The following is a 26144-nucleotide window of genomic DNA, read 5'->3' on the forward strand; positions in this document are numbered from 1 at the left end:
ATCACAGAACAGGGTGGGAGTGGTTTGGCTAACTGAAATGGATCACCTATTTCAAAGTTTACTAAAAACGCGTTAGTTTGGCAAGCGTAGAGTGTATCAAAGAGAGGAAACAATAGAGAGAGCGAGAGATGACTAGAAAGGGCAAATGCGCTTAGCAAAGAGCTAGAATCTAACAGAAACTGAGCTCAGTGTATGCAGCTCCAGGACAATTTTCAGAGAGACAGTACCCTCAGCAGAAAGGAAATTGATAACACAGCACGGTGAGATGTTGGGGATAACTGAGGTTGCAGTGGCTCTGATTGTGTGTCTCCTGATTGCACAGTTTCTGAAGTTGCAATGGACACGTAGACGTTTTCCTCCTGGACCAACTCCCCTACCCATTATTGGCAACTTATGGCTGCTGGACTTTAAACTTCACCGAGAAAATCTTGTTAAGGTATTTATTTTAGCAGAATTCTGTACTTGGCTGAAATAGAGAAGCTTGGAATGATTCAGGTGGATTTAAAATTGGCATTGCACAGGAGTTACCTAATCAATTATAGGGTATTCCGCAACCTGACTTAATTATTACCCAAACACACGCGACGTGGGGAACTGCACTACTAGGAAAAAAGAATAATCACTTTCAATTGCTATTTTTCTTCTTTGCTTTTGCTGTTCTCTCTCTAAGAATGTCCAAATAGGCATATTTATAATGTACAGACTTTATTATCACACGTCCAGTGTGTGAATAATACTGAGACCCTGAACCAAAACCCATTGATATCAATGGGAGTCTTTCCATTGCCTTCACTGGATTTTGGATCAGGCCCTATTGTTTCCAAAGCAGTTCCGAGACCATTCAGATATCCTGTTTTGCCAGAGGCTGAACAGCTCGTCGCTTCTCTGGTATTTCTTCCAGACTGCGAGTGGCACTAGGTAATAGATACAGAAGACTCAGCCTTCTTCTAAAAAGCAACTCATTATATTCTACTGATGGTTTGGACTCACTCTCTGCTCTCTATATATTGTGGGTATCTCATTCTATAAGGCATCCATGGCAGGACTTTTCTTGCAGGAAGCACTATGATATATTGACACTGTGGCAGAGCTCCGACCTTGTCCCCGTGGGTCCCACGCTTCCAGGCGGTTTATGCTAGCTTCAGAGGGTTGCAGTGAGCCTCTATGTCTTCCTTCTCTCTCTAGGGCCAGGGATGCAGTCTACTGAGCCTTTTTCATCATAAGCCAGCAAGGAGGTCGGTGAGAGAACTCCCACAGTCTCTGTTGCTCCTACGGCCTTATACCAAAACAGTTCAGCCTCCTGTCCTGACAGGGGCCTGTCTTCCCCTCCCAGGAAGTGTTTCTGTTGTGGTGGGTTGGGGGGAACCCAGGCCCACCCTCTACTCTGGGTCCCAGCCCAGGGACCCTAATGGTAGCAGCTCTTGGCAGCCAACCTTTTACTGCCAGAGTTGCTAGATTTCCCTGGGCCACTTGCCCACAGCTCTCCTTCTTCTCTCTTCTTCACCCTTACCTTAAGGCTCCCTAACCAATGACTTGAGCGTGTCTTCATGAACCAGCCCTTCAGGCACACCTCCTCTCCCCGGCTTTCCTCCGCCTGACTGGAGTGAGCCCTTTTGTAGTACCAGAGGGGCCTTAGAGTCAGGTGGTCACATTAGCTTAATGGCCTCACCTGACTCTTTGCAGGTTAATTAGAGTCAGGTGTTCTCATTAGCCAGGAGCCTAGCCCCTGCTCTGGTCAGTCAGGGAACAGAAAACTGTTAATCCAGTGGCCAGTATATCTGCCTTCTGCTACTCTGCTGTACCCAACTGGCCTGGGTCTGTCACATATCCCTCCCCCCTGCTCAACACCAAGGGGTTGGGCAGCTTGGGACGCCAGACAGCGTGCGCGTGATAAGCCATCGGCGTTGCCATGGCGACTCCCTGTTCTCCACTAGATGTGGAACTGGAAAGGTTGGAGGGATAAGAACCACCTGGTTACCCTCGTGTTCTTTTCCTTGTTCCGTTGCACCCATTGAAGAGGGGCATGGTCGGTCACAAGGATAAATCTGCACCGCAACAGGTAATAATGTTTCCATGGCCCATTTTACGGTGAGGCACTCTCTCTCTCTCACTGCATATTTTTGTTCCCTCGGAAGGAGTTTCCTATGAGGTACAGAATTGGGTGGTCCTCTTCCCCAACCATCTGCGACAGGACGGCCCCTAGCCCCACTTCAGATGCATCTTTCTGTAGGATGAATTCGTTGGTGAAATCCGGGGCTATCAATATGGGGTTACTGCAGAGGGCAGTCTGTAGGTCCGCAAATGCCCTCTCTGCTGCACCGGACCATCTGACTGGATCAGGACCATGGGCCTTCACTAAGTCAGTTAGGGGATTTGCCCTTGTGGCAAAATGGGGGATGAAAAGCCGGTAATACCCCACCACCCCTAGGAATGCTCGGACCTGCTTCTTACGACTTGGCCGTGGCCAATTTTGGATGGCCTCTAACTTATTCAGTTGGGGTTTTACCAGACCTTTTCCCTACCACATAGCCAAGATATTTGGCCTCCATGAACTCTACGGCGCACTTAACAGGGTTCGCCGTAAGGCCAGCTCGCCTGAAGGTATCAAGGACCGCCCCCGCCTTCAAGTGGGTTTCCCAATCTGGGGTATGAATCACCATGTCATCCAAGTAGGCCGCAGCATAACTGGCATGGGGGCATAATAACTTGTCCATGAGGCGCTGAAAGGTAGCTGGGGCCCCATATAGTCCAAAAGGGAGGCCTGTATATTGGAAGAGACCCTCTGGTGTAGAAAACGCCGTCTTTTCCTTTGCATCTTCGACTAGGGGAATCTGCCAGTACCCCTTTGTCAAGTCCAGGCTTGTCAAGTACTGGGCATTCCCCAGACGGTCCACTAGTTTGTCGATGCGGAGTATAGGGTAGGCATCAAACTGGGATATCTTGTTTAGTCGACGGAAGTCGTTGCAGAACCTCGTGGTGCCATCAGGTTTGGGCACCAACACTATTGGTCTGGATCACTGACTGTGGGATTCTTCGATGATCCCCACCTCCAGCGTTTTCCTGACTTCTGCTTTTATTTCCTCCCTTTTGGCTGCTGGCACCCGGTAGGGCCTCATAGTTACTCTAGCCCCAGGGTTCGTGATGACATGGTGATATGTCCCGGTTGTGTGACCTGGCTTTGTCGAGAATACGTCTTGATATTGGGCAATCGTCTCAGTTACCTCTTTCTTCTGGGCTGTCATTAGATCAGGAGACACCCTCACCTGCTCAGGATTTTTGTTCCCTGGGTACAACTCTTCCCGAACCACTGTGCATGCCTTTCGCGCATGCCAGGGTTTCAGAAGTTTGACCTGGTATATCTGCTCTAGTTTTTGATGTCCTGGTTGTCGCACCTTGTAATTTACTTCCCCTATGGGTTCGACTATTTTGTAGGGCCCTTACCACTGGGCCAACAGCTTACTTTCTGCTGTGGGTACCAGTACTATTACACGGGTCACCGGGTTGAAACTGACAAACCTTGGCTTGACAGTTGTAGTAGGATCTCTGGGCCTCTTGGGCCTTCTCTAGGTGCTCCCTCACTATGGGCATGACCCAGGCTATCCGGTCCCTCATCCATAGCACATGATCTATTACGTTCTTTCCCTCACTGGGTTCCTCCTCCCAAATTTCCTTGGCTAGGTCCAGGATGTCTCGGGGGTTGCGTCCATACAACAGCTCAAAGGGAGAGAATCCGGTGGAAGCTTGGGGGGCCTCACGGATGGCGATCATGAGGTACAGTAGTAGGCTGTCCCAATCTTTCCTATCCTTGCTTACCACCTTTCTTATCATGGCCTTGAGGGTCTGGTTAAATCTTTCCACCAGACCATCGGTTTGTGGATGGTAAACTGAGGTCTGCAGCGTCTGGACATGGAGCAGGGAACACAGGTCCTTCATCAACTTAGACATGAATGGTGTTCCCAGGCCTGTGAGGATTTCTTTTGGTGGCCCTACTAGGGCAAAGATTGCCACTAATTCTTTGGTAATGCTCTTGGAAGCTGTGTTTTGTAAGCTTCTGGGTATCTGGTTGCATAGTCTAGGATGATAAGCCATACTGGTGGCCTCAGGTAATTTTCTCTAGCAGCCCCATGGCGATCCGCTTGAACAGAACTTCGATGATCGCCAGGGGTACCAGAGGAGCTCTTAGATGTGGACGAGGGCTGTGCAGTTGACATTCGGGGCAAGAGGCACAGTACCGCCGGACGTCTTTATGTACCCCCACCCAGAAGAACCTGTGTGAGAATCGCACCTGGGTTTTCTCCACTCCCAGGTGCCCTCCAAAAAGGTGACTGTGAGTGAGGCTTAATATTGCCTTCTGGTGTTTCCGGGGTACTAGGAGCTGGTGTACTTCTTGCTCCTGCATTTGCACGACCCGGTATAGGAGATTCCTCTTGATCACAAAATAAGGCCCTGGCCCCCAGGTCTTTCCCCTCTATAGGTACCCCATCTATCTCAGCCACCTCCTTCCTGGCGTTCTCTTGGGTCTTCCACCTGGTCCCGTCCAAAAGTCTCTCTCCCGGGACTTATCAGCCCAAACTCTGAGGGATCTGTCTCTGCCCTCTCGGCTGGCTCCGTGAGGTTGGGGCTGGAAGCGGTCTCTGACCCCTCTGTCTTGGGGGGTTGTCCGTGTACATCTGCCTACACAGGAAGCCCTTGGTCCTTGTATCCGGATTCGGGTACGCAAGGGCTTGGCCACCCTCCTTTCTCTCTTGGTCTTCCTACCTTTCCCCAGGACAGAGGATAGCTCCTGGGACATTTCCACGAAAAATGGGAGGTGACATTCGCCTCCTGAAGTTCGGGGAAGTCCCCTTCCTCCAGTCCCTCCAGTAGGAGCAAGTTTCCAAACAAAGGGAAATCTCTACCTATGATCATGGATTATAGGAGGTTTGGGACTACTCCTGCTTTCATGCCGTGACATTTCCCTGAATTTCAATTTTCACTGGTATGATGGGGTAGTAACTAACAGTCCCATGGACACAGGTTACCCCCATATGCTTAGCCTGCATTAACTGGCTGCGCTTCACTAACTTACCTGAAATTAGGGTGATAGCACTCCCCGAGTCTACGAGTGCCATGGTTTCTACCCCATTCAACTTTACCGGCCTTGTATATTTAGGTGGGGTGACTGCAACCCCTACAATATTGAGTAGGCTGTACGGGTCTGTCCCGTCCCCCAGGTTCCACTGCATGGGCTCTACGACATTGGGGCGTTGGACCGCTATGTGCCCCAACTCCCTGCACCCGTAACACTTATAATTACTTCTAGTCACTCCCCCGTCACATGGGTTAGGGGGTTTAGTCCCAGGGTTCCCCCCACTCAGGCCTTTTCCTTCCTTCTGGGTTCCTGGCTGGTTTTCGGTCCCCCTCTTCTTCCACCTAGGACTCCCTGGGGATTTGGCCACCCGACCCTCCAGGGTCAGGGTCAAGTGTTTGCTTCAGGAGGGGCCTTCCTTGGGGAGTTGGGTCAATTCCCTGGCTGTCATCCGTCTTTCCACCAAAGTGATCATTTCATCGTTGGTGGACGGATCATTCTGGCATACCCATTTGCGGAGATCTGGCAGCAGTCCCCACATGTAATGGTCCATTATCAATGCTCCAAAATCTCCTCCGGGCTGCATGCCTTGGGCCGTAGCCACTTCCGAACGAGATGTATGAGATCAAATAGTTGGGACCTCGGAGGTTTATTCTCCCTGTATTTCCACTCCTGGAACCTCTGGGCCCGTACCACTACCGTCACCCCTGATCGTCCTAGGATCTCTGCCCTCAGCCGGGAATAGTCAGCAGCGTCCTTGATGGGCAGATCAAAGTAGGCCTTCTGAGCCTCTCTACACAAAAAAGGGGTGAGAATGCTGGCCCACTGCTCCTGGGGCCATGCCTCACACTGAGCAGACCTTTCAAATGAGAGGAGATATGCCTCTACGTCATCCTCTGCTGTCATCTTTGGCAGACAACCGGTGGTCCTCAGGGTTCGGGTCCCCTCGGACTGCCGGGCCTGGGTGGTGAGGATCGTCAGCTGGTCCATTACCTCGCACAGGAGGGCTCGACCTTGGGTCGCCTGGCTCATCAATAATTGGTTGGTTTCCTACTGTAGCCTCATGGACTCCTGTTGCGCCATCGCCTGAGCCCGGGTGGCCTCCTGCTGGGCCGCCGTGGCTTGCACCAGTGCTCTCACCACCTCCTCCATCGTGGTACAAACACCCCAAACCATAAACCCTAGTGCACTTTTTAAAAAACAAACAAACCCTCTTTGTTCCGCCACACTGTGAACAATCAGTATCCCACTTCTCACACCAGTTGTGGCAGAGCTCCGACCTTGTCCCCGTGGGTCCCACACTTCCAGGCGGTTTATGCTAGCTTCAGAGGCTCACTGCAACCCTCCATGTAACCCTTCTCTCTCTAGGGCCAGGGATGCAGTCTACTGACCCCTTTTCATCATAAGCCAGCAAGGAGGTCGGTGAGAGAACTCCCACAGTCTCTGTTGCTCCTACGGCCTCATGCCAAAACAGTTCAGCCTCCTGTCCTGACAGGGGCCTGTCTTCCCCTCCCAGGAGGTGTTTCTGTTGTGGTGGGTTGGGGGGAACCCAGGCCCGCCCTTTACTCCAGGTTCTGGCCCAGGAACCCCAATGGTAGCAGCTGTTGACAACCAGCCTTTCACTGCCAGAGTTGCTAGATTTCCCTGGGCCACTTGCCCACAGCTCTCCTGCTTCTCCCTTCTTCACCTTTACCTTAGGGCTCCCTAACCAATGACTTGAGCGTGTCTTCATGAACCAGCCCTTCAGGCACACCTCCTCTCCCCAGCTTTCCTCCGCCTGACTGGAGTGAGCCCTTTTGTAGTACCAGAGGGGCCTTAATTAGAGTCAGGTGTTCACAGTAGCTTAATGGCCTCACCTGACTCTTTGCAGGTTAATTAGAGTCAGGTGTTCTCATTAGCCAGGAGCCTAGCCCCTGCTCTGGTCAGTCAGGGAACAGAAAACTGTTAATCCAGTGGCCAGTATATCTGCCTTCTGCTACTCTGCTGTACCCAACTGGCCTGGGTCTGTCACAACATTGATATCAGTGAAATGTCTCCAGACTGTGAGAACTTTGATCTCCATAGCATGGCCAACTGTACACCCTAAAACAAAGTTTTGCAATAACCCAGACAATTGATTTTAAGATGGAGTAGGAAAAACTGTACTCCTGTTTTCCTGAAGTGCCATTCTCTTGAGAAACAGTTTAAATAATTACAATAGTAAGAAATTCACTTCAGACTCTGTTTCAGGAGAAAATATAAGTCTGACCTGAGAAAAGGCAATGAGAAGGAAGATAAGAAAAATCACAGGGAAGCAGTAAGAAAAGAAACGTAGAGTGCAAAAATAGTTATCTTCCTACATTGACATTGAGAAAAGCAAACACATACAATAATTCGCAATAAATGAAAACAAAAAGGAAAAAACACATACAAAAAAAAAAAAGAAAAAACAACAAGTGTCTGTTTATTCACTTTAACTTTGAGCTGATGTAATATTTTAGTCAAAGTTCTCTGGTTCTCCTTTTGTCGCCTTTTCCCTCCTGTTGAGTGATGTTCTAACGCTCAGTGTCCATGTTGCATAAAATGGAGTAGGACTGGCATTCCATACCCAAAGTGTGTTACGTTAGGCAGCTAAATTCTGTTGTAAACTCTAATCCAATTCAGTCAGAGGCAAATGGGTTTAGTCAGAGTTATAGAAAACATCCGAAAGAAGCCTTTTAATAGATCTGCCGGTTGCTTTCAATTTTTCTGACTTATGGTTATCAACTCTCCAGTTAACCAACATCTATGGCAACATTTACACAGTGTGGATGGGGCAGACACCTGTGATTGTATTGAATGGATACAAAGCAGTAAAAGATGGCCTTATCTCCCATTCAGAAGAGATTTCTGGACGGCCTCTCACCCCCTTCTATAGGGATCTGATGGGAGAAAAAGGTAAAAGATATTACTCTTTTGCAAGGAATAATATTGAAGCATAAAGGTGGCATTCTAAGGCAGACTATTCTTCCCAGATACTGTCTTGCCACGTGGTACTTATGCAGTTGGATAGCAGGGCTCCACGCAGAACTGCAATATTAAAAAAGAAAAACAGACCAAAAAAGGCAAATCCTGTACAACTTACATAACACACCACTGGCTATGCTTCTCTTCTTTCCATAGGATTTGGAGAAAAATTTGCCCACCAAGTTGGCCTTAATATGGCTTAATTCTAAAAAGACAATGTCTCCATATACAAAACCCCCACAACAGACATGTATTCAAAGGTTTGCCTATAAGCACATCTGACACACCAATAGATGAGTTATTCTATCCTCTCCAAAAGCTGCCCCCATGGAGTTTCCAGGGATGTGACTATAACAAGATATATAATTATACTAATGGTGATAGAAACCCAAGTAACAGATCACAGCTCAAAATCTGTAAAGCACGTCATTGTTTCCTCTTACTAGAAAAAGGCATCTTAATTTAAACTTGCCTTCCGCTATAAAAGGGTTTCCTTCCTAGCAAGAGTATAATGGTGTTTCTATTGTCCTCAGGTATTTTCCTGACAAGCGGTCACACCTGGAAGCAGCAGAGACGCTTTGGTATGACGTTTCTAAGGCGCCTGGAACTGGGTAAGAAAAGCCTGGAGCACCGAATACAAGAGGAGACCAGACACCTGGTGGAGGTCTTTGCCAGTCAGAAAGGTAAATTCTTTGAAAGATTGTAATTTAGAGCTGTTCCCTATATATAAGACAGGCTGTGGGGTGATAACAAGTCTAACAGCACTTCTGTTCTTGAATGACACAGAGATGCTCATGCTGGTGGGGACTGTTATGGGTTTCTCAATTGAGCTGTAGCTCACGAAAGCTTATGCTCAAATAAATTTGTTAGTCTTGAAGGTGCCACAAGTCCACCTGTTCTTAATTGCCTAAGTGAACGAAGCACTTTAGGAGGAGTGCTCAGGTTTGAGTGTACAGATAGACATTTAACGGGTTTTAAAAATAAATACACCAAAACCAATTTTTATTTCTCATTCATATCACTGTCCTATTGAAAACACAGGGAGCTGGAACAATCCCTATCTTTAGAGTCACCTAACACTTTCCATCACACCAAATTCTTGTGAACTTTTTGTGTGAGGCTTTACAACTCCATTGCTTGCAGGAGACCTTTGAAATTCAGCTGGGAATGGGCCCTCAGGCTAGAAACATGTTTTTCCCTTTTCCCATGAAATTTCATGCAGGCCTGGATGAAATATAAGCCACTGAAAATCACCATCTTCCCTCGCTTGTGTTGTTCAGTAACATTGTGGCAGAATGCCAAGAGAATAATAACTGAACATAAATATATATTCATAACATAAATATATATTTATGAATTGAATATATTTATGAATTCAAAATACATATTTTGAATATATAAATATTCAAAAAAATGAGGTCTACCCCACCAAAGCAGTAGCACCCCATGCTGTATGGGGAATGCCTAAAGAGTCCTAAGGATCAGGGCGTGGCCGTGTTAGTCTGTATCCAGAAAAACAACAAGGAGTCCGGTGGCACCTTAAAAACTAACAGCTTTATTTGGGCATAAGCTTTCGTGGGTAAAACACCACTTCTTGATCTGAAGAAGTGGTGCTTTACCCATGAAAGCTTATGCCCAAATAAATCCATTAGTCTTTAAGGTGGCACCGGACTCCTTGCTGTTTTTTAAACAGTCCTGGCGCTCCAGAGGCAGCAGTCTCTGTTGCAATGCTGCAGGTTCAGGGTACAAACCCTGATGATGTGCGGGTGGAGCTGTTATTGGTGCACAAAATATAGCTTGCCTTTTCCCTTTGGAACCGCTCCCCCGGGAATTACACAAAGAAAACCACGTTAGAATCATAGTCATTTTGGTTGCAAAGTCAAGCACTTGAAAGAGACGAAATGCCAGAATGAAGATTGCTGCTGGAACCTGAATTTTTCCCTCTTGTGAAAATTCATTATAACCTTTTATTACCTCTTCATTCATTCATACACACAGGCCCAGAGGACTTTTATTCACTCTGGATGCACAAGACAGCAAAATTAACATTGCCCAGACAATTTTTAATCTAGCATTTGCTAACTTTTGAGCACTTTTCTTTGCCACCTAAACAACATTATTGTAATGCAGTTTTGTAGTATGTGATATCAATTTAGATTGAAGCCAGATATATTTAAAATGAATAATATACCTTACCTTTTAATGATAGCTTAGGAAATGTGAATACTTGTGTGACATTATTAATATGAACGGGGACCATATAGATCATTGTTACAAGCAAGGTACTGTAGTGGCACCAAATCTTGTATAAAGGGGGTCAAATAAGGTGTCTAAGACAAGGTTATGATTTGCTGGTTATGAGTATGCTGTCTGTATGCAGGTATCATTTTATATTTAAAGTTATAAGTATTGGCTCTATACTGTCTGTATTGCGAACTTGTGCTATGCTTCTGGGGGACACCCCAGACAATTTCGTATCAGCACTGCCTAGCCTGCTGGATGGTCCATTAAGGACCATCAGCTCTTCAGCTGACCCACTGAGAGAAGGCAGACATGCCTTGTGACTCAGCAAGGTGTGCAGGGATCTGCCTATGGACAGAACTCTAAGGTTTTTCTATGCCATGTGCTGGATAGCTTGTCTTTGGGACAAAGAACGCAGAGACCACATGGCAAGAGACTATAAAAGGCTGCTGCATCTTGTCTTCAATCCTGCTTCTTACTTCTGGAGGAACCTTCCTGCAAACTGAAGCTCTGAACAAAGGACTGAATGACCCATCCCAGCTGGGGATGTTCTCCAGAGACTTGATTTAAACCTGCAGTTTATTCTTTCACTGCTACAAGCGTGAACCAAGAACTTTGCCATTACTGTATGTCATTGATTCCATTTAACCAATTCTAGCTCTCATCTATATTTCTTTCTTTTTATGAATAAACCTTTAGATTTTAGATTCTGAAGGATTAGCAACAGCGTGATTTGTGGATAAGATCTGATTTGTACATTGATCTGGGTCTGGGGCTTGGTCGATTGGGAGAACCATTTTTTCTTTTACTGGGGCATTCGTTTTCATAATCATTCGTCCCCATAACGAATGGCACCGGTGGTGATACTGGGAAACTGGAGTGTCTAAGGGAATTGCTTGTGTGACTTATGGTTAGCCAGTGGGGTAAAACCGAAGTCTTCTCTGTTTGGCTGGTTTGGTGTGCAAAGAAACCCCAGCCTTGGGCTCTAACTGCCCTGCTCTGCTCTAAGCAATTTGTCCTGAATTGTTACTCTCAGAAGTGTCCCACCAAATAAATTGGTTAGCATTGTTACAGTAGCATAGTTGTGCTAGGATCCACAGAACCAAGGCAATTAAGCTTTGGATCAAAACCCCATGCTATCCAAATTTGAATTTTGGTATTGAGAGTCTGGTTGGTTAAGGAGCAGTTGCAATGGGTGAGCAAAGAGCATATGAGGGCCTTGACAAAAAAGCCCTGGAAGTTTTGTGTTCAGAAAAGGGGATAAGCTTTAAAAAGGTTTCAGAGTAACAGCCGTGTTAGTCTGTATTTGCAAAAAGAAAAGGAGTACTTGTGGCACCTTAGAGACTAACCAATTTATTTGAGCATGAGCTTTCGTGAGCTACAGCTCACTTCATCGGATGCATACCGTGGAAACTGTAGCAGACTTTATATACACACAGAGAATATGAAACAATACCTCCTCCCACCCCACTGTCCTGCTGGTAATAGCTTATCTAAAGTGATCATCAAGTTGGGCCATTTCCAGCACAAATCCAGGTTTTCTCACCCTCCACCCCCCACACACAAATTCACTCTCCTGCTGGTGATAGCCCATCCAAAGTGACAACTCTCTACACAATGTGCATGATAATCAATAACCTGGATTTGTGCAGGAAATGGCCCAACTTGATTATCATACACATTGTGTAGAGAGCATAAGCTTTCGTGAGCTACAGCTCACTTCATCGGATGCATTCAGTGGAAAATACAGTGAGGAGATTTATATACACACCGAACATGAAAAAATGGGTGTTATCATACACACTGTAAGGAGAGTGATCGCTTAAGATGAGCTATTACCAGCAGGAGAGCAGGGGGGAGAAAACCTTTTGTAGTGATAATCAGGGTGGGCCATTTCCAGCAGTTAACAGAAACGTCCAAGGAGCAGTAGGGGGGTGGGGGAAATACTGGGAAATAGTTTTACTTTGTGTAATGACACATCCACTCCCAGTCTCTATTCAAGCCTAAGTTAATTGTATCCAGTTTGCAAATTAATTCCAATTCAGCAGTCTCTCATTGGAGTCTGTTTTTGAAGTCTTTTTCTTCTAATATTACGACCTTTAGGTCTGAAATAGAGTGACCAGAGAGATTGAAGTGTTCTCCGACTGGTTTATGAATGTTATAATTCTTGACGTCTGATTTGTGTCCATTTATTCTTTTACGTAGAGACTATCCAGTTTGACCAATGTACATGGCAGAGGGGCATTGCTGGCACATGATGGCATATCTCACATTGATAGATGTGCAGGTGAATGAGCCTCTGATAGTGTGGCTGATGTGATTAGGCCCTATGATGGTGTTCCCTGAATAGATATGTGGACACAGTTGGCAACAGGCTTTGTTGCAAAGATAGGTTCCTGGGTTAGTGGTTCTGTTGTGTGGTGTGTGGTTGCTGGTGAGTATTTGCTTCAGGTTGGGGGGCTGTCTGTAGGCAAGGACTGGCCTGTCTCCCAAGATCTGTGAGAGTGTTGGGTTGTCCTTCAGGATAGGTTGTAGATCCTTGATGATGCATTGGAGAGGTTTTAGTTGGGGGCTGAAGGTGATGGCTAGTGGTGTTGTGTTATTATCTTTGTTGGGCCTGTCCCGTAGTAGGTGACTCCTGGGTACTCTTCTGGCTCTGTCAATTTGTTTCTTCACTTCAGCAGGTGGGTATTGTAGTTGTAAGAATGCTTGATAGAGATCTTGCAGGTGTTTGTCTCTATCTGAGGGGTTGGAGCAAATGTGGTTGTATCGTAGAGCTTGGCTGTAGACGATGGATCGTGTGGTGTGGTCTGGGTGAAAGCTGGAGGCATGTAGGTAGGAATAGCGGTCAGTAGGTTTCCGGTATAGGGTGGTGTTTATGTGACCATTGCTGATTAGCACCGTAGTGTCCAGGAAGTGGATCTGTTGTGTCGATTGGTCCAGGCTGAGGTTGATGTTGGGAAGGAAATTGTTGAAATCATTGTGGAATTCCTCAAGGGCTTCTTTTCCATGGGTCCAGATGATGAAGATGTCATCAATATAGCGCAAGTAGAGTAGGGGCGTTAGGGGATGAGAGCTGAGGAAGCGTTGTTCTAAGTCAGCCATAAAAATGTTGACATACTGTGGGACCGTGCGGGTACCCATAGCAGTGCCGCTGATTTGAAGATATACATTGTCCCCAAATGTGAAATAGTTATGGGTGAGGACAAAGTCACGAAGTTCAGCCACCAGGTTTGCCTTGACATTATCGGGGATAGCCTCTGTCCTTCATGCCATTGGAGATTTTTTCAAATATTTTGGCATTTTGTCTTTTCGAATGGAGTTCTGCCAGCACGGATTCGTCTCACCATACAGCGATCAGATCCCGTACCTTCCGTTCGGTCCATGTTGGAGCTCTTCAGTGATTCTGGGACTGCATGGTCTCCTGTGATGATGAGCTCTGCATGGTGACCTGTGCAGGTGAGCTCGCCACGCTGGCCAAACAGGAAATGAGATTCAAAAGTTCGCGGGCCTTTTTCTGTCTACCTGGCCAGTGCATCTGAGTTGAGAGCACTGTCCAGAGCGGTCACAACTGAGCACTTTGGGATAGCTCCTAGAGGCCAATACTGTCGAATTGCATCCACAGTACCCCAAATTCGAGCCGGCAAGGCTGATTTCAGTGCTAATCCCCTTGTTGGGGGTGGAGTAAAGAAATAGATTTTAAGAGTCCTTTAAGTAAAAAAAAAAAAAATGGCTGTCATGTGGACGGGTGCAGGGTTAAATCGAGATAACGCTGCTAAATTCGACCTCAACTCATAGTGTAGACCAGGCCTCTGTAAGACAGAGTCCAGCCTTGAAATTGGTAGAGTCACCGATCTGAAAACCGGTAAACAGGTTCCTGCCTGTGTTGATGCAAATTACCAGCTGACAGGGAGAAGAAAGACTTGCTAATAGCTGTTAGCAAAGATATCACACCCAACCAGCCAGTGAATTCTGTTAAGCAAGAGAAATCAGGGTTTGATCCTTCAGGACAAGGAGGAAAAAGAAAACTTGATTTTGCAAAGGGAAGCCACAGGGTAACCCTAAAAGGCCCAAACCCCAATGGTATTAAGCCAAAGGTGTGGCATGACAAGAATAATTGTAAATGGACACTTGCAATAGATTTGATGTTATTGCTAATGGTTATTTTTTTAACTAATATGTTATATAGAACTGTAAAAATGTACAAGGTGCCTAATCTTTTGAAAAAACCCTTGAACATGTTAAGAGTGATACATGAAAACACACTTTATGTTAAAAGGCCTTGTAATGCTGATGTTGCACAGTTAGTGCCTGTAAACAGTCCTGGAACTTTTCACGGGAGAAAAGACATTCCAAACTTGATGTCATTTCAAAGTTTGGAAGAAACTAAAACTTTGTCAGTAGAAAGGAAAAATTAAAACTCCTGCCTAGAAGCTTGAGGACCTATGCTCTTATTTCAGTGCACAGCACAGAGGGGAGAAAAAAATGCAGTAATTCCACACAAAACAGGCCACAGACCAAACAGGGAAACATAGATGCAAGGGTTGTTTCCTCCAAACGTATTATATTCAGTAGCATCGTTCCATTGTAAAGGACAAGGACTAACATAAATAAATTCCAAGCATCTCTTCACAAATATCTTCAGTTCTTTTAGAAAAAGGAAGTCCTCTCCAGGTTCTAGTTCCTCTGTTTAGTTTACATTAAATAGAATTCACTCCTTTGTAAAATGTCTCACTTATCTAAAAGTAATTCAATCTCCTTTACATTGTACAACTGCTTGTACTATTGTGCAGATTCCTTCATGGTCCTCCTTAACACTCCTCACCACAGTCCATTCAGTGGTTCTAAGTAACACTTGCCGTATTTTCAGGGAAATCCTTCGACCCCCATACCCACATCGTCTATGCTGTCGCAAATGTGATCTGCACTGTGGTTTTTGGCCATCGCTTCTCCAGTGAGGATGATTCCTTCAACCGGCTCATCAAAGCCATCTATTTTGTGATCTTCTTCCAGGCCACGATCTGGGGCAGGGTGAGCATACAGTTATTCCGGTTCTTATCACTGTAAAGTTTATCTATGCTTCACCAGGAAAACCAAAGGGTTAATGGTTACTGTACATACATAGTACAGAGAGATGGACATTACCACAGCATGTAATTTCCAAAAAGTATTATGCAGGATTTTTGCTTATGAAGCAGTAAATACACACTTCATAGATCTCATGTCTTATTTATAGGACACCATCAGTAAATCATGTGGCCCAAGACTTGAGTTATTAGTACAAATCATTACTTCTTTTGGCAGCAGATTTCCAAATCATTTAATGTGTTTCAAAACCAAGAAACGTTTACATAAACGTGTGCGTCTTGAACCAGATTTCTAAATGCTAGTACTAAACCTAACACTCTTGGAATGCTGATTTTGTACTTGGAAACTGAGACATAAAAGTACAGTTAATAAAATCCAAAACTTTGAAGCCCTGTCATTTTGAGCAGATTTCTGATCAGTCTTGCTCAAGATCTGATCTACAAATCCTAAATGTATGTTCTATACTGCATTCTCTCTCAGAATTTATGTTTAAACTAATCTGCACGTATATTCTGTATGGATGATGCTTTTTCTTCTCCTTTTAAGGCCAGAAGGGGCCATCAAATTATCTTGTCTGACCTCTTGTATGATACAGAGGCCATAGAATTTCATCATGACTAAAGCATATTTTTAAACTAGGGCTGTCGATTAATCGCAGTTAACTCACGTGATTAACTCAAAAAAATTAATCGCGATTAAAAAAATTAATCGCAATTAATCGCAGTTTTAATCACATTGTTAAACAATAGAATACCAATTGAAATTTATTAAATATTTTGAATGTTTTTCTACATTTTCATATATATTGTATCTGGGTTGTAATTGAAATCAAGGTGTATATTATTTTTTATTACAAATATTTGCACTGTAAAAATAATAAACAAAAGAAATAGTATGAAGTGAATTGAAAAATACAAGTACTGGAGTGCAATCTCTCTATCATGAAAGTGCAGCTTACAAATGTAGATTTTTTTTGTTACATAACTTCACTCAAAAACAAAACAACGTAAAACTTCAGAGCCTACAAGTCCACTCAGTCCTATTTCTTGTTCAGCCAATCACCAAAGACAAACAAGTTTGTTACATTTACAGGAGATCATGCTGCCTGCTTCTTATTTACAATGTCACCAGAAAGTGAGAACAGGTGTTCACATGGCACTTTTGTAGCTGGCATTGCAAGGTATTAACATGCCAGATATGCTAAACATTCATATTCCCCTTCTTGCTTCGACCACCATTCCAGAGGACATGCTTCCATGCCGATGACGCTCGTTAAAAAAATAATGTGTTAATTAAATTTGTGACTGAACTCCTTGGGGGAGAATTGTATGGCCCCTACTCTGTTTTACCCACATTCTGCCATACATTTCGTGATATAGCAGTCTCGGATGATGACCCAGCACATGTTGCTCATTTTAAGAACACTTTCACTGCAGATTTCAGAAAATGCAAAGAAGGTACCAATGTGAGATTTCTAAAGATCGCTACAGCACTCGACTCAAGGTTTAAGAATCTGAAGTGCCTTCCAAAATCCGAGAGGCAAAAGGTTTGGAGCATGCTTTCAGAAGTCTTAAAACAGCAACACTCCTATGTGGAAACTACAGAACCCGAACCACCAAAAAAGAAAATCAACCTTCTGCTAGTGGCATCTAACTCAGATAATGAAAATGAACATGTGTTGGTCCACACTGCCTTGGATTGGTACAGAGCAGAACCCGTCATCAGCATGAACACATGTCCCCTGGAATGGTGGTTGAAGCATGAAGGGATATATGAATCTTTAGTGCATCTGGCACGTAAATATCTTGTGATGCTGGCTACAACAGTGCCATGCGAATGCCTGTTCTCACTTTCTGGTGACATTATAAACAAGAAGCAGGCAGCATTATCTCCAGCAAATGTGAACAAACTTGTTTGTCTGAGTGATTGGCTGAATGAGAAGTAGGACTGAGTGGATTTGCAGGCTCTAAAATTTTACATTGTTTTGTTTTTGAATGCAAGTTTTTTGTACATAATTCTACATTTGCAAGTTCAACTTTCATGATAAAGAGATTTCCCTACAGTCCTTGTATTAGGTGAATTGAAAAATACTATTTTTTTTTTACAGTGCAAATACTTGTAATCAAAAATAAATAAAAAGTGAGCACTGTACACTTTGTATTCTGTGTTGTAACTGAAATCAATATCTTTGAAAATGTAGAAAACATCCAAAATATTAAAATAAATGGTATTCTATTATGGTTTAACACTGTGATTAATCACACAATTAATCACGATTCATTTTTTTAATCGCTTGACAGCCCTATTTTAAACGTATCTGAAGTTTATCTGTTTATTGGGCTATGTCGCCTTTCTGGCATTCTAGTATTCACTGATAGTATTTTTGGGTACCCGGAGGCCTTCAAGTAGGGGTGCTTCAGAAATTAAAACATAAATGTAAGCGAACACTGCAGAAGTTGCTCTGCTTACAGCCCTAGAGACCAAAATCCTCTAGCCACAGAAGAGGCACAGCATAAGCAATGCAAAAGAAAGCTTCCCACAAATGACTTCCTAACGGTGCATCTCATCTCTGTTTTGGAGGGAACACATCTAGGAATTCAGCCTCCACACCCACTCAGTCTTCAGTCTCTTTAGCGAGGAAGTTAAACAGGGCGACAATAGCATAGGTGCTGCGCCTGCTCCCTAGTAACTAGACTTGGGGTACTACCACCTGCTCCATGACCACACATGTCACTGAGCAGATGTCACCTCTCTGCAGCTTCTGGTCAACATGCTCCATGGCCTGGGCTCATGGTGCCTGTGGGTCTGTCTACACTGCAATAAAACGGCCAAAGCTGGCCCGTCAGCTGAGTCAGGCTTGTGGGGCTCAGACTGCGGGGCTATAATATTGCAGTGGAGATGTTTGGTCTGGAGCCCAGACTCTAAGACCCTGCAATGGGGGAGAGACCCAGAGCCCAGGCTCCACCTCGAGCCCCAATAGCTGCACTGCAATTTTACAGCCCGGCAGCCTGAGCCCCGCAAGCCCGAATTAGCTGATAGCGATGAGCCAAGGGTGTTTTATTGCAGAGTAGACATAACTTAAAAAGAAAAGGAGGACTTGTGGCACCTTAGAGACTAACCAATTTATTTGAGCATGAGCTTTCGTGAGCTACAGCTCACTTCAAAGCTCATGCTCAAATAAATTGGTTAGTCTCTAAGGTGCCACAAGTACTTCTTTTCTTTTTGCGAATACAGACTAACACGGCTGTTACTCTGAAACATAACTTAAAAACAGTCCAAAGCTCCAGGAAAAAGACCGTGGTCAGCAACTGTGCCCCTCTGGCACAAAGGAACGCTCCACATCTGGGGTGATCCAAGACTGTGGATTGAATTCCCCCAGGCACTAAGGACCATGACAGACCTAACTACTTTCCACACCTAATGGAAGGTGCATTTCTTTAACCTTGCCTTCTCTTACCTAAACACAGAGCAACAAGTATATTTATATTAAAAACACCCTTCTGAAACAAGACTCTCCAATGCACGTGCTCTGGGGAGAGAATGAGCGAACAAACTCCATGATAGGTGTGCAGACACGTTGTTTAATGAACACTGGAGAGCACTCAGATACTACCATGAATAAGCACAGTACAAAAATGTATGTAGAACAGATCAGTTTAGTCCAGATCAGAACTGACTTAAAGCAGAGGTTAAAAGGTTTCATATTCCTACTAGAAATGTAAACCCTCCAGTCCCTTCATACTTTTATTTAAGTTTTCATGACACTTTAAACTTCCTCAGGTTCACTTGCTTATATCAGAGAACTCACATCATCTCCCCTATGTTTTACCCATAGATGTATGATGCTTTCCCATGGTTTATGCATCATCTCCCAGGACCTCACCAGGAAGTGTTTGTGTACACCAATTTTATGCATAATTTAGTTAAGAACGAAGTCCGAAGTCATGAGGAGAGATGGAAAGAAGATGATCCACAGGATCTCATTGACTTCTACCTGGCTCAGATAGCAAAAGTAAGTGCCTGTACTCTGTATAACACTAGCTTCTCCTTAGCCTCACTGTCCACTGCAGAGAGACTTAGCTGAAGGATTGCTAAATAATTTTATAGATTAATATTTCAAATCTTCCTGTAATTTGGGACTTCAGAAGCATTTTTGTTTCCCCCCTGCCATTTGTTGGACATTTCACGAGACGTTTTCATCAAGCAACACTAACCGTGTCAGCTGCCTCCCCTGCGCCCCCTTGTGGCTAAGGGTGGTGCTGCAATACCCAGCCTCAGTTTCCGCTCTTGGTTCCTCACACTCAAAAGAGGCTTTCCCAAGTCCAGCAGCAGCAGCACCTCTTTGGGCTGATTTTAACGAAGTTCCAGAACAAACACAAAAGCTTTCCCACTCAGCCTTAAGCTGGGCAGAGCCCCTTTTTGCTGAGGTACTGTCTCTTCCTCTGTTCTCTAAGCCACTGGAGCAGACGCCAGGCCTGGCCCCCTTCTTGGTCTCTCCCCAAAAGGAAAACAAAATCGTCCAGAGGGGTTTTTCTACCCAGCCCCAAATCCCCTCCCAGGAATCACTACAGGAGGCAAACACGCTCCCTGCAGCTTCACTCTGTCACCCCCATCCATTTGGCCATCCACCAGCCTCTGTTTTTCTACCTCCCCAGAGGTTCGATTTAGTCACACACCTGCCTGTCACATGACTTGCTTCCTTCTCTCCGCCAGGGGAGGAAAATTAGCTGTGTCACAGGTGGGCTGAGAGATACGTCCCTTTAGAAGGGCCAGCCAACCTGTGAAAAATGTGTTAATTACCAGACAGTCAACCGTACTCCTGTAGAACCTTCTGCTTTCAAATCTTGTGAATGTCACCTTCAGACCAAAGATGACCCCACCTCCACCTTTAACGAAGATAACATGGTTCAGACTGTGGCTGATCTTTTGCTGGGAGGGACAGAAACCACAACTATCACCCTGTGCTGGGCACTCCTCTATATGCTGCAATACCCAGATATCCAAGGTGAGTGGATGCGCATCGAAGGGACACACATTAAAGTTTGCCAATAATTACTAAACAAATATTAGCTCAGATTAACAGGGTGCTGTAAGACAAAGTGACCTGCCAGCAATGAACATCAGTGCTTAGCTGTTAATATCTAACAGCTCAGAAAAGAGAATTTAATCTATGAAATATCATGAAAGGAAATAGAAATATGCTGTCACCCCATCAGCTGCCTGAAATGCAACACCAGCAGGCTACTGGTCTCCCCCTTCATACTAAGACAATAGCGAGGGAAGATAGCAGGCTAAAGGGGCAATTTCACAAGTAAAACAAGCATATTTTCTCTCACGAATACCTTTTCATTGCCAAAGTAGAAACAGTGAGCAGCACTTAAAAATTTACCTAATCTGACATGTATTTATAACTTTCCTGTCAAAAGATATGGTGAATATAATGGGAATATGTCAATGTCCCTCGTTTCATCTAAACGGGAATACGCAGGCACTTCTGTAAAGATTAATTTGAAAGAGAAGTACCATTTGAGAAATTACCATGAGCTCTGGGGAAACGCTCCCCCTCTCAACTTCAAACCAATGCAGGGATCAAACCACACTCCAAAGCATCTCAAGGCAACGTATTCTTATTTTACAAAACCCTGGATTGTGTACGTCCAGTCAAGGGACACACAGCAAGTTAACACAGCTTTGTAAAGAGATGGGCGTATTAAAAAGAAAACCAGAAAAAGGGACGAAAAATATTCACCGGTTATCAGTAAAACCGAGTATTTCTTTGCAGAGAGAGTCCAGAAGGAACTAGACACGGTTCTGGAACCTTCCCAACTAATCCACTATGAGGACCGGAAGAAACTGCCTTACACAAACGCTGTGATTCATGAGATCTTGCGCTGCAGCAACATTACTGCTGTCGGGGCCCCTCGGCAGTGCGTGAAGGATACAACAGTGCTGGGGTTTCCCGTTGAAAAGGTACAACGGTATTCCCCATGTTAATGACCCCTGCTTCTTTTGCATCATTATTACTAAAGGCACGTCTACACTAGAGACATACATCAACTTATGTTACGTCGACTTACAGACACTGTTACAGCCTACAGCAGAGGGGGGTAAACTACGGCCCGCAGGCCATATCCAGCCCTCAGGACCCTTCCCTCTGGCCCCTGAGCTCCTGCCAGGGAACGGGGTCAGGACAGGCTTGCAGAGGAGCCAGCCCAATTCCCCCGCAGCGTGGTGAGCGGGCCAGAGGCTAGCCCCTGGTCCCTCCCCTCTTCCCTCCCTCACAGTCACAGTTCCCCCAGCTCCTGGGCAGCATGGCTGCAGCTCCAGCCGGGCGGCACGGCTATAGCGTGGCCAGGGGGAGTTACGGGGGGGGAGGGGGGCGAGGAGCAGGGGGAGTTGCAGGAGGGCGGTCAAGGGGTCTGGGCCCTGCTGCCAGGGACAGTGGCAGAGCAAGCCAGGGCCCCCCTCCACCTCCAGCATGCTTGGCCCCTGTCCCCAGCAGCCAAGCCCAGACAGGGAGCGAGCCCTGCTCGACTGCCAGAGAGAGCAGCCAAACAAGCAGGGGAAACGCACAGGGAAAGGACTGAGCCCCCCTTTCCCCCACTCCACAGGTAACGTGGGGCAGGAGAGCAGGGAGGGTTGGATAGGGGGCAGGGGGGCTTCAGGGGGTCAGTCACGGGGTGGGGAGCAGGGAGGATTGGACAGGGGACGGGCGTCCTGGGGGGATGATCAGGGGGCAGAGAGCAGGGGTGTTTGGATAAGATGCAGGAGTCCCAGGGGGCAGTGGCCAGGCCATGCATAGCCTCCCCCAGCCTTCCCTACCTGGCCCTCTATACAATTTTTGTACCCGATGTGGCCCTAGGGCCAAAAAGTTTGCTCACCCCTGGCCTACAGTCTACACTACAGATTTACAGTTGTAATTACTGCTGTGGCTGATGCCCACACTACCCTCCTACTGTTGGTGGCATGCATCCTCACTAGAAGCACTTCCATTAACTGAAGAGGGGCAGTGTAGGGAGGCTAAGAGCCAGGGCTCTCAGCTCCCTGCAGCTCCCCACTGGGAGCCCAGCTGCTCCCCCCCGCCCCCAGGCTCTTGGTTCCCCACTCCCACCTGCGAGTGGAGGCCAGCCACCTGGGGTTCGTGCCTCCCTGCTCACAGCTGGGTGCAGGGGGCAGCTGCCCGGGCTTCTCGGCTCCCTGAGCGGGAAGCCGCCTTGCAACAGCCCAGCCAGGCTCCAGCTACCCAGCTTTCTTGTCAATTTCACTGCTCCAGCATGGAGCTGTAAAATTGACAAGACAGCCAACAGCTGCTGTGGCTACACAGACACTGTGTTGTCATAACTACACCAACGTAAGTCCTATGCCTCTCGTGGAGGTGGAGTTATTATGTCGGTGTAGCAGGGCACTTACATCAGTGGGACAAAGCTGTGGTGTGTACACTGACATAATTAGGTCAATGTAAAGTGCCTTCCATCCACCTAACTGTGTAGCGTAGACCAGGCCTAAGTATTCATGTTACACTCATGCCTCACTATCCTAATCAAGGATCAGGGCCCCACTGTGGTAAGAACTTCAGAAAAAATAGCCAAGACGACAGTCCCTGCCCCCAAACACTTTCCGTCTATACATGAGACAGGACAGAACAGGCAAATAGGGTGGAAGTAGGTTGGGAGTTGAAAAATGACCACAGCTTTGCAGAAGTAGTCTAGGCCTGTAGGCATCATGGCATCAAGAAGGTTTTAAGGGTGGGGGAAGAGAGATGGTGGTGTGCTTTATCAATTTGATTGGGCATTTTCCCCACACATATGAGAGGATCACGGGAGAAAGCCTGGAGGCGTTTGAGGGAGATGATGATTAGGGCTGCCGTCAATACCAAGCAAAGGCAGGAGCCAACTATTCAATGTGCCAGTAGATCTTACCGATAGCATGGGGCTCACTGGTGAAGGGCCAGAAATGAAAGACAAGGAGCTAGTGTCTGATGTGGTGTGATAGACGGACCCAGCAAAGAAATGGAAAGAGACGGTTAATGTGGTTAGAGTGACAAGCCATGAATGCAATCCTAGTAGCAGAATTTTGAATACACTTGAGAGGGACAATGTAGCTGGCATCAAGGCCAGAGAAGAAGAGATTATAAGGCTCATGGCATAAAATGATGAGATTAGATGACAGTCTGGACACAGACAAGGCCAAATCTTTGAAATATTATATTGGTGGCAGCAGCAAGATTTGGCTGCAGTCTAGATTTGTGAGTTTGGAGAGAAGGCCAAGTTGATGAGAACATCCAAATTATGGTCTTGCAACAACTGGGAGGGTGGTGGTGTTATCCACAGTGATGGAGTAAATGGAGAAAGAAGAAGGCCAAAACTCAGTTTTGACCATGTTGAATTGAAGGTTCCAGCTGGACATCCATGAAGAAATGTTAGAAAAGCTATCTCAGATGTAGAACTGGATGGAGAGGAACTCAAAGCAGTAGTTACAGAAGACATATTCTATGTGTGGAGGTGGAGGGGAAAGGGACAGGGAAGTAAGTGGGGTAAAGGTTAGATTTTTTTCATGATAGAGAAGAGAAAAGCATGCATTTATTGAGAGGAGTGAGTGGTTAAGAGAGAGCAAGGAACAGGGTGAATGGGGTGAAGGGAGGTAGAGTAGGATCGGGTTGCTGGGACAGATGGATTAAAGGAGGGCAGATGAGAAACCTCTGTGTCAGTAATAGAGGAGAAGGAGAGAATGTGATAAAAGGAAAAAGAGGACAATTTGTAACAGAACATTTGAGTACAATACTATCAGATGTGACCCTGGTGAACCACGCTGATAAGCAGAGAAAAGAGGCTAGACAGTCTGAGCCACACAGCTGCTATAAAAGGGCATAGACTTGTTGATGTCAATGAAGCCACACTGATTTACACAAGCTGAGAACCTGCTCCTGTTTTTAATGCTTAGCTAACAAAGACTAATTCACAAATAGAAGACAATTAAGTTTTGCTTCTTTTTCAGGGCACAATTGTATTGCCAAACTTACACTCTGCTGTATACGATTCTGAACACTGGGAGACCCCATGGAAGTTCAACCCGAGTCACTTTCTCGATTCAGATGGCAACTTTGTAAACAATGAAGCATTCATACCTTTCTCAGCAGGTATTTCACTGGCATCTAAATCTGCTTGCTCCAAGTATGTAAGCATGTGAGATGCTAGCTACATACATGGGGCAGTTAGCCCTTCCCGCTGGTTCCACCATGGCAGCCATGCTTTATTTCTAGTGATCTAGCATGGGCATGTCTCCATGATCTGCCTGTGAATTACATCCCCGGCTCGAAGCATAGACATACCCAAAGCCAGATATATATCTAGCATCTCAGGTAAAGAAAATTATACAGATTATGTCCCTCTGAGGCAACTTCTCACCTTAGCGTCCAAGAGACTCAGCAGAATTTTGTTTGGAAATTCACTTTTCTCTGACTCACTCTGCAATCATTTGTAGGAGTAATGCCCTTCTCTTGTTCCTTCCGTAGGGCATCGGGTGTGTTTGGGGGAACAGATGGCAAGAACTGAGCTCTTCATCTTCTTTGTCAACCTGCTGCAGGTGTTTACATTCCAGCTTCCAGAGGGAGTGAAGGAAGTCAATCTAAACTATATTTTAGGGGCTATATTGCAGCCACATCCATATAAGCTCCATGTGGTTCCACGCTAGTCTGAAATGAACCATAAATGGAGGTGATTCTGTCAGGGATTTTAATATTCATCTTGTACTTTATCTTATTAGTCTTATTTGATAATTCAGTATTGTGACAGTGGATGGAGATAGTTTTATTTAGGAACACAGACTTATTAAATTTTAACTTTTAAAAAATAAATGCATTTGCCAAAGATCAAGCGATCTTCAGTGTACAAAAGTGCAAGGTAACACCTATTGGAAAGAATTATCTAAACTATTTCTACACAGTAGAGATACTAATGAACTAGCTGTAGTCCCACCACGGCTGCACAATTGTCCAGATATAATAAAGATGCATTATTTTAACTGAACTTCAGTGTGTACCATTCACTCTTCTGTGTTCACAAAACCTCTCTTCTCTCCTTCAAAGTTCATTTCACATGTTTTTATCCAAAGGCTATCAATGTACTTTGGGTCCCCCTTCCTTTACTCTCTCTGGGAGGACTATTCACAGTAGTAAAGTTAAGCATGCACATGTCTGCAGTTTTAGGGCCTCATGTCCTCTCACAACCACCATTCTTTTGAATGTCCCTTTGGATTTGGCAATGTGACATGTCACTATAGTGTTACAGATTCTTTTTGTTCGCCTTCTTCTCCTGGTTTCCTCATTAAAGCTACTGTCTCTTGACAAGTTGCTTATGCATCTGTTTTGTTATATCAATCACGGCATCTCCAGGAACCAACTCTTTTTTTTCTTAAGAATCCCTCGTTTCCCCTTACAACTCCATCCTCTTTGGAGAGGTTAGTGGGACAACATTCTACTACTGGTTACTTAAAGTGAGGGCACTGAGCAGTTGAGAACTGAAGAAATTAGATCAAATTACCACCATTTCTTAGGATCACCCCTAGATATAACACTATTCTATGAAAATTAAGGGTTAGGTGCACTTGGTACTACCATTTATTGCATCACCATCCCACTAATCTCAACCAAACGTATCGCGCTCTGTTGATTCCACTTCTGAAAAGGTTCCGTTTCCAAATCGGCTGCGTGCAGCCTAGTTTTCTTCAGTTTCTGAAGCTCAATAGGGAAAACCGTAAAAGATTC

The 26144-nt window shown here is 45.4% G+C and overlaps 1 protein-coding gene across 1 annotated transcript; it reads left to right on the top strand.

The window, feature by feature from the left end:
- Positions 1–265: 265 nt before the first annotated feature.
- LOC140917095 (cytochrome P450 2J2) lies at positions 266–25119 on the top strand. Its single transcript, XM_073359165.1, has 9 exons — positions 266–436; positions 7822–7984; positions 8587–8736; positions 15165–15325; positions 19218–19394; positions 20246–20387; positions 21165–21352; positions 24377–24518; positions 24894–25119. The coding sequence occupies exons 1-9, from the start codon at positions 266–268 to the stop codon at positions 25070–25072; spliced, it is 1473 nt and encodes a 490-aa protein (XP_073215266.1). The 3' UTR covers positions 25073–25119.
- The last annotated feature ends 1025 nt before the right edge of the window (positions 25120–26144 follow it).

The sequence above is a fragment of the Lepidochelys kempii genome, chromosome 9 (assembly GCF_965140285.1).
Source record: "Lepidochelys kempii isolate rLepKem1 chromosome 9, rLepKem1.hap1, whole genome shotgun sequence".
Lineage (NCBI taxonomy): Eukaryota > Metazoa > Chordata > Testudines > Cheloniidae > Lepidochelys > Lepidochelys kempii.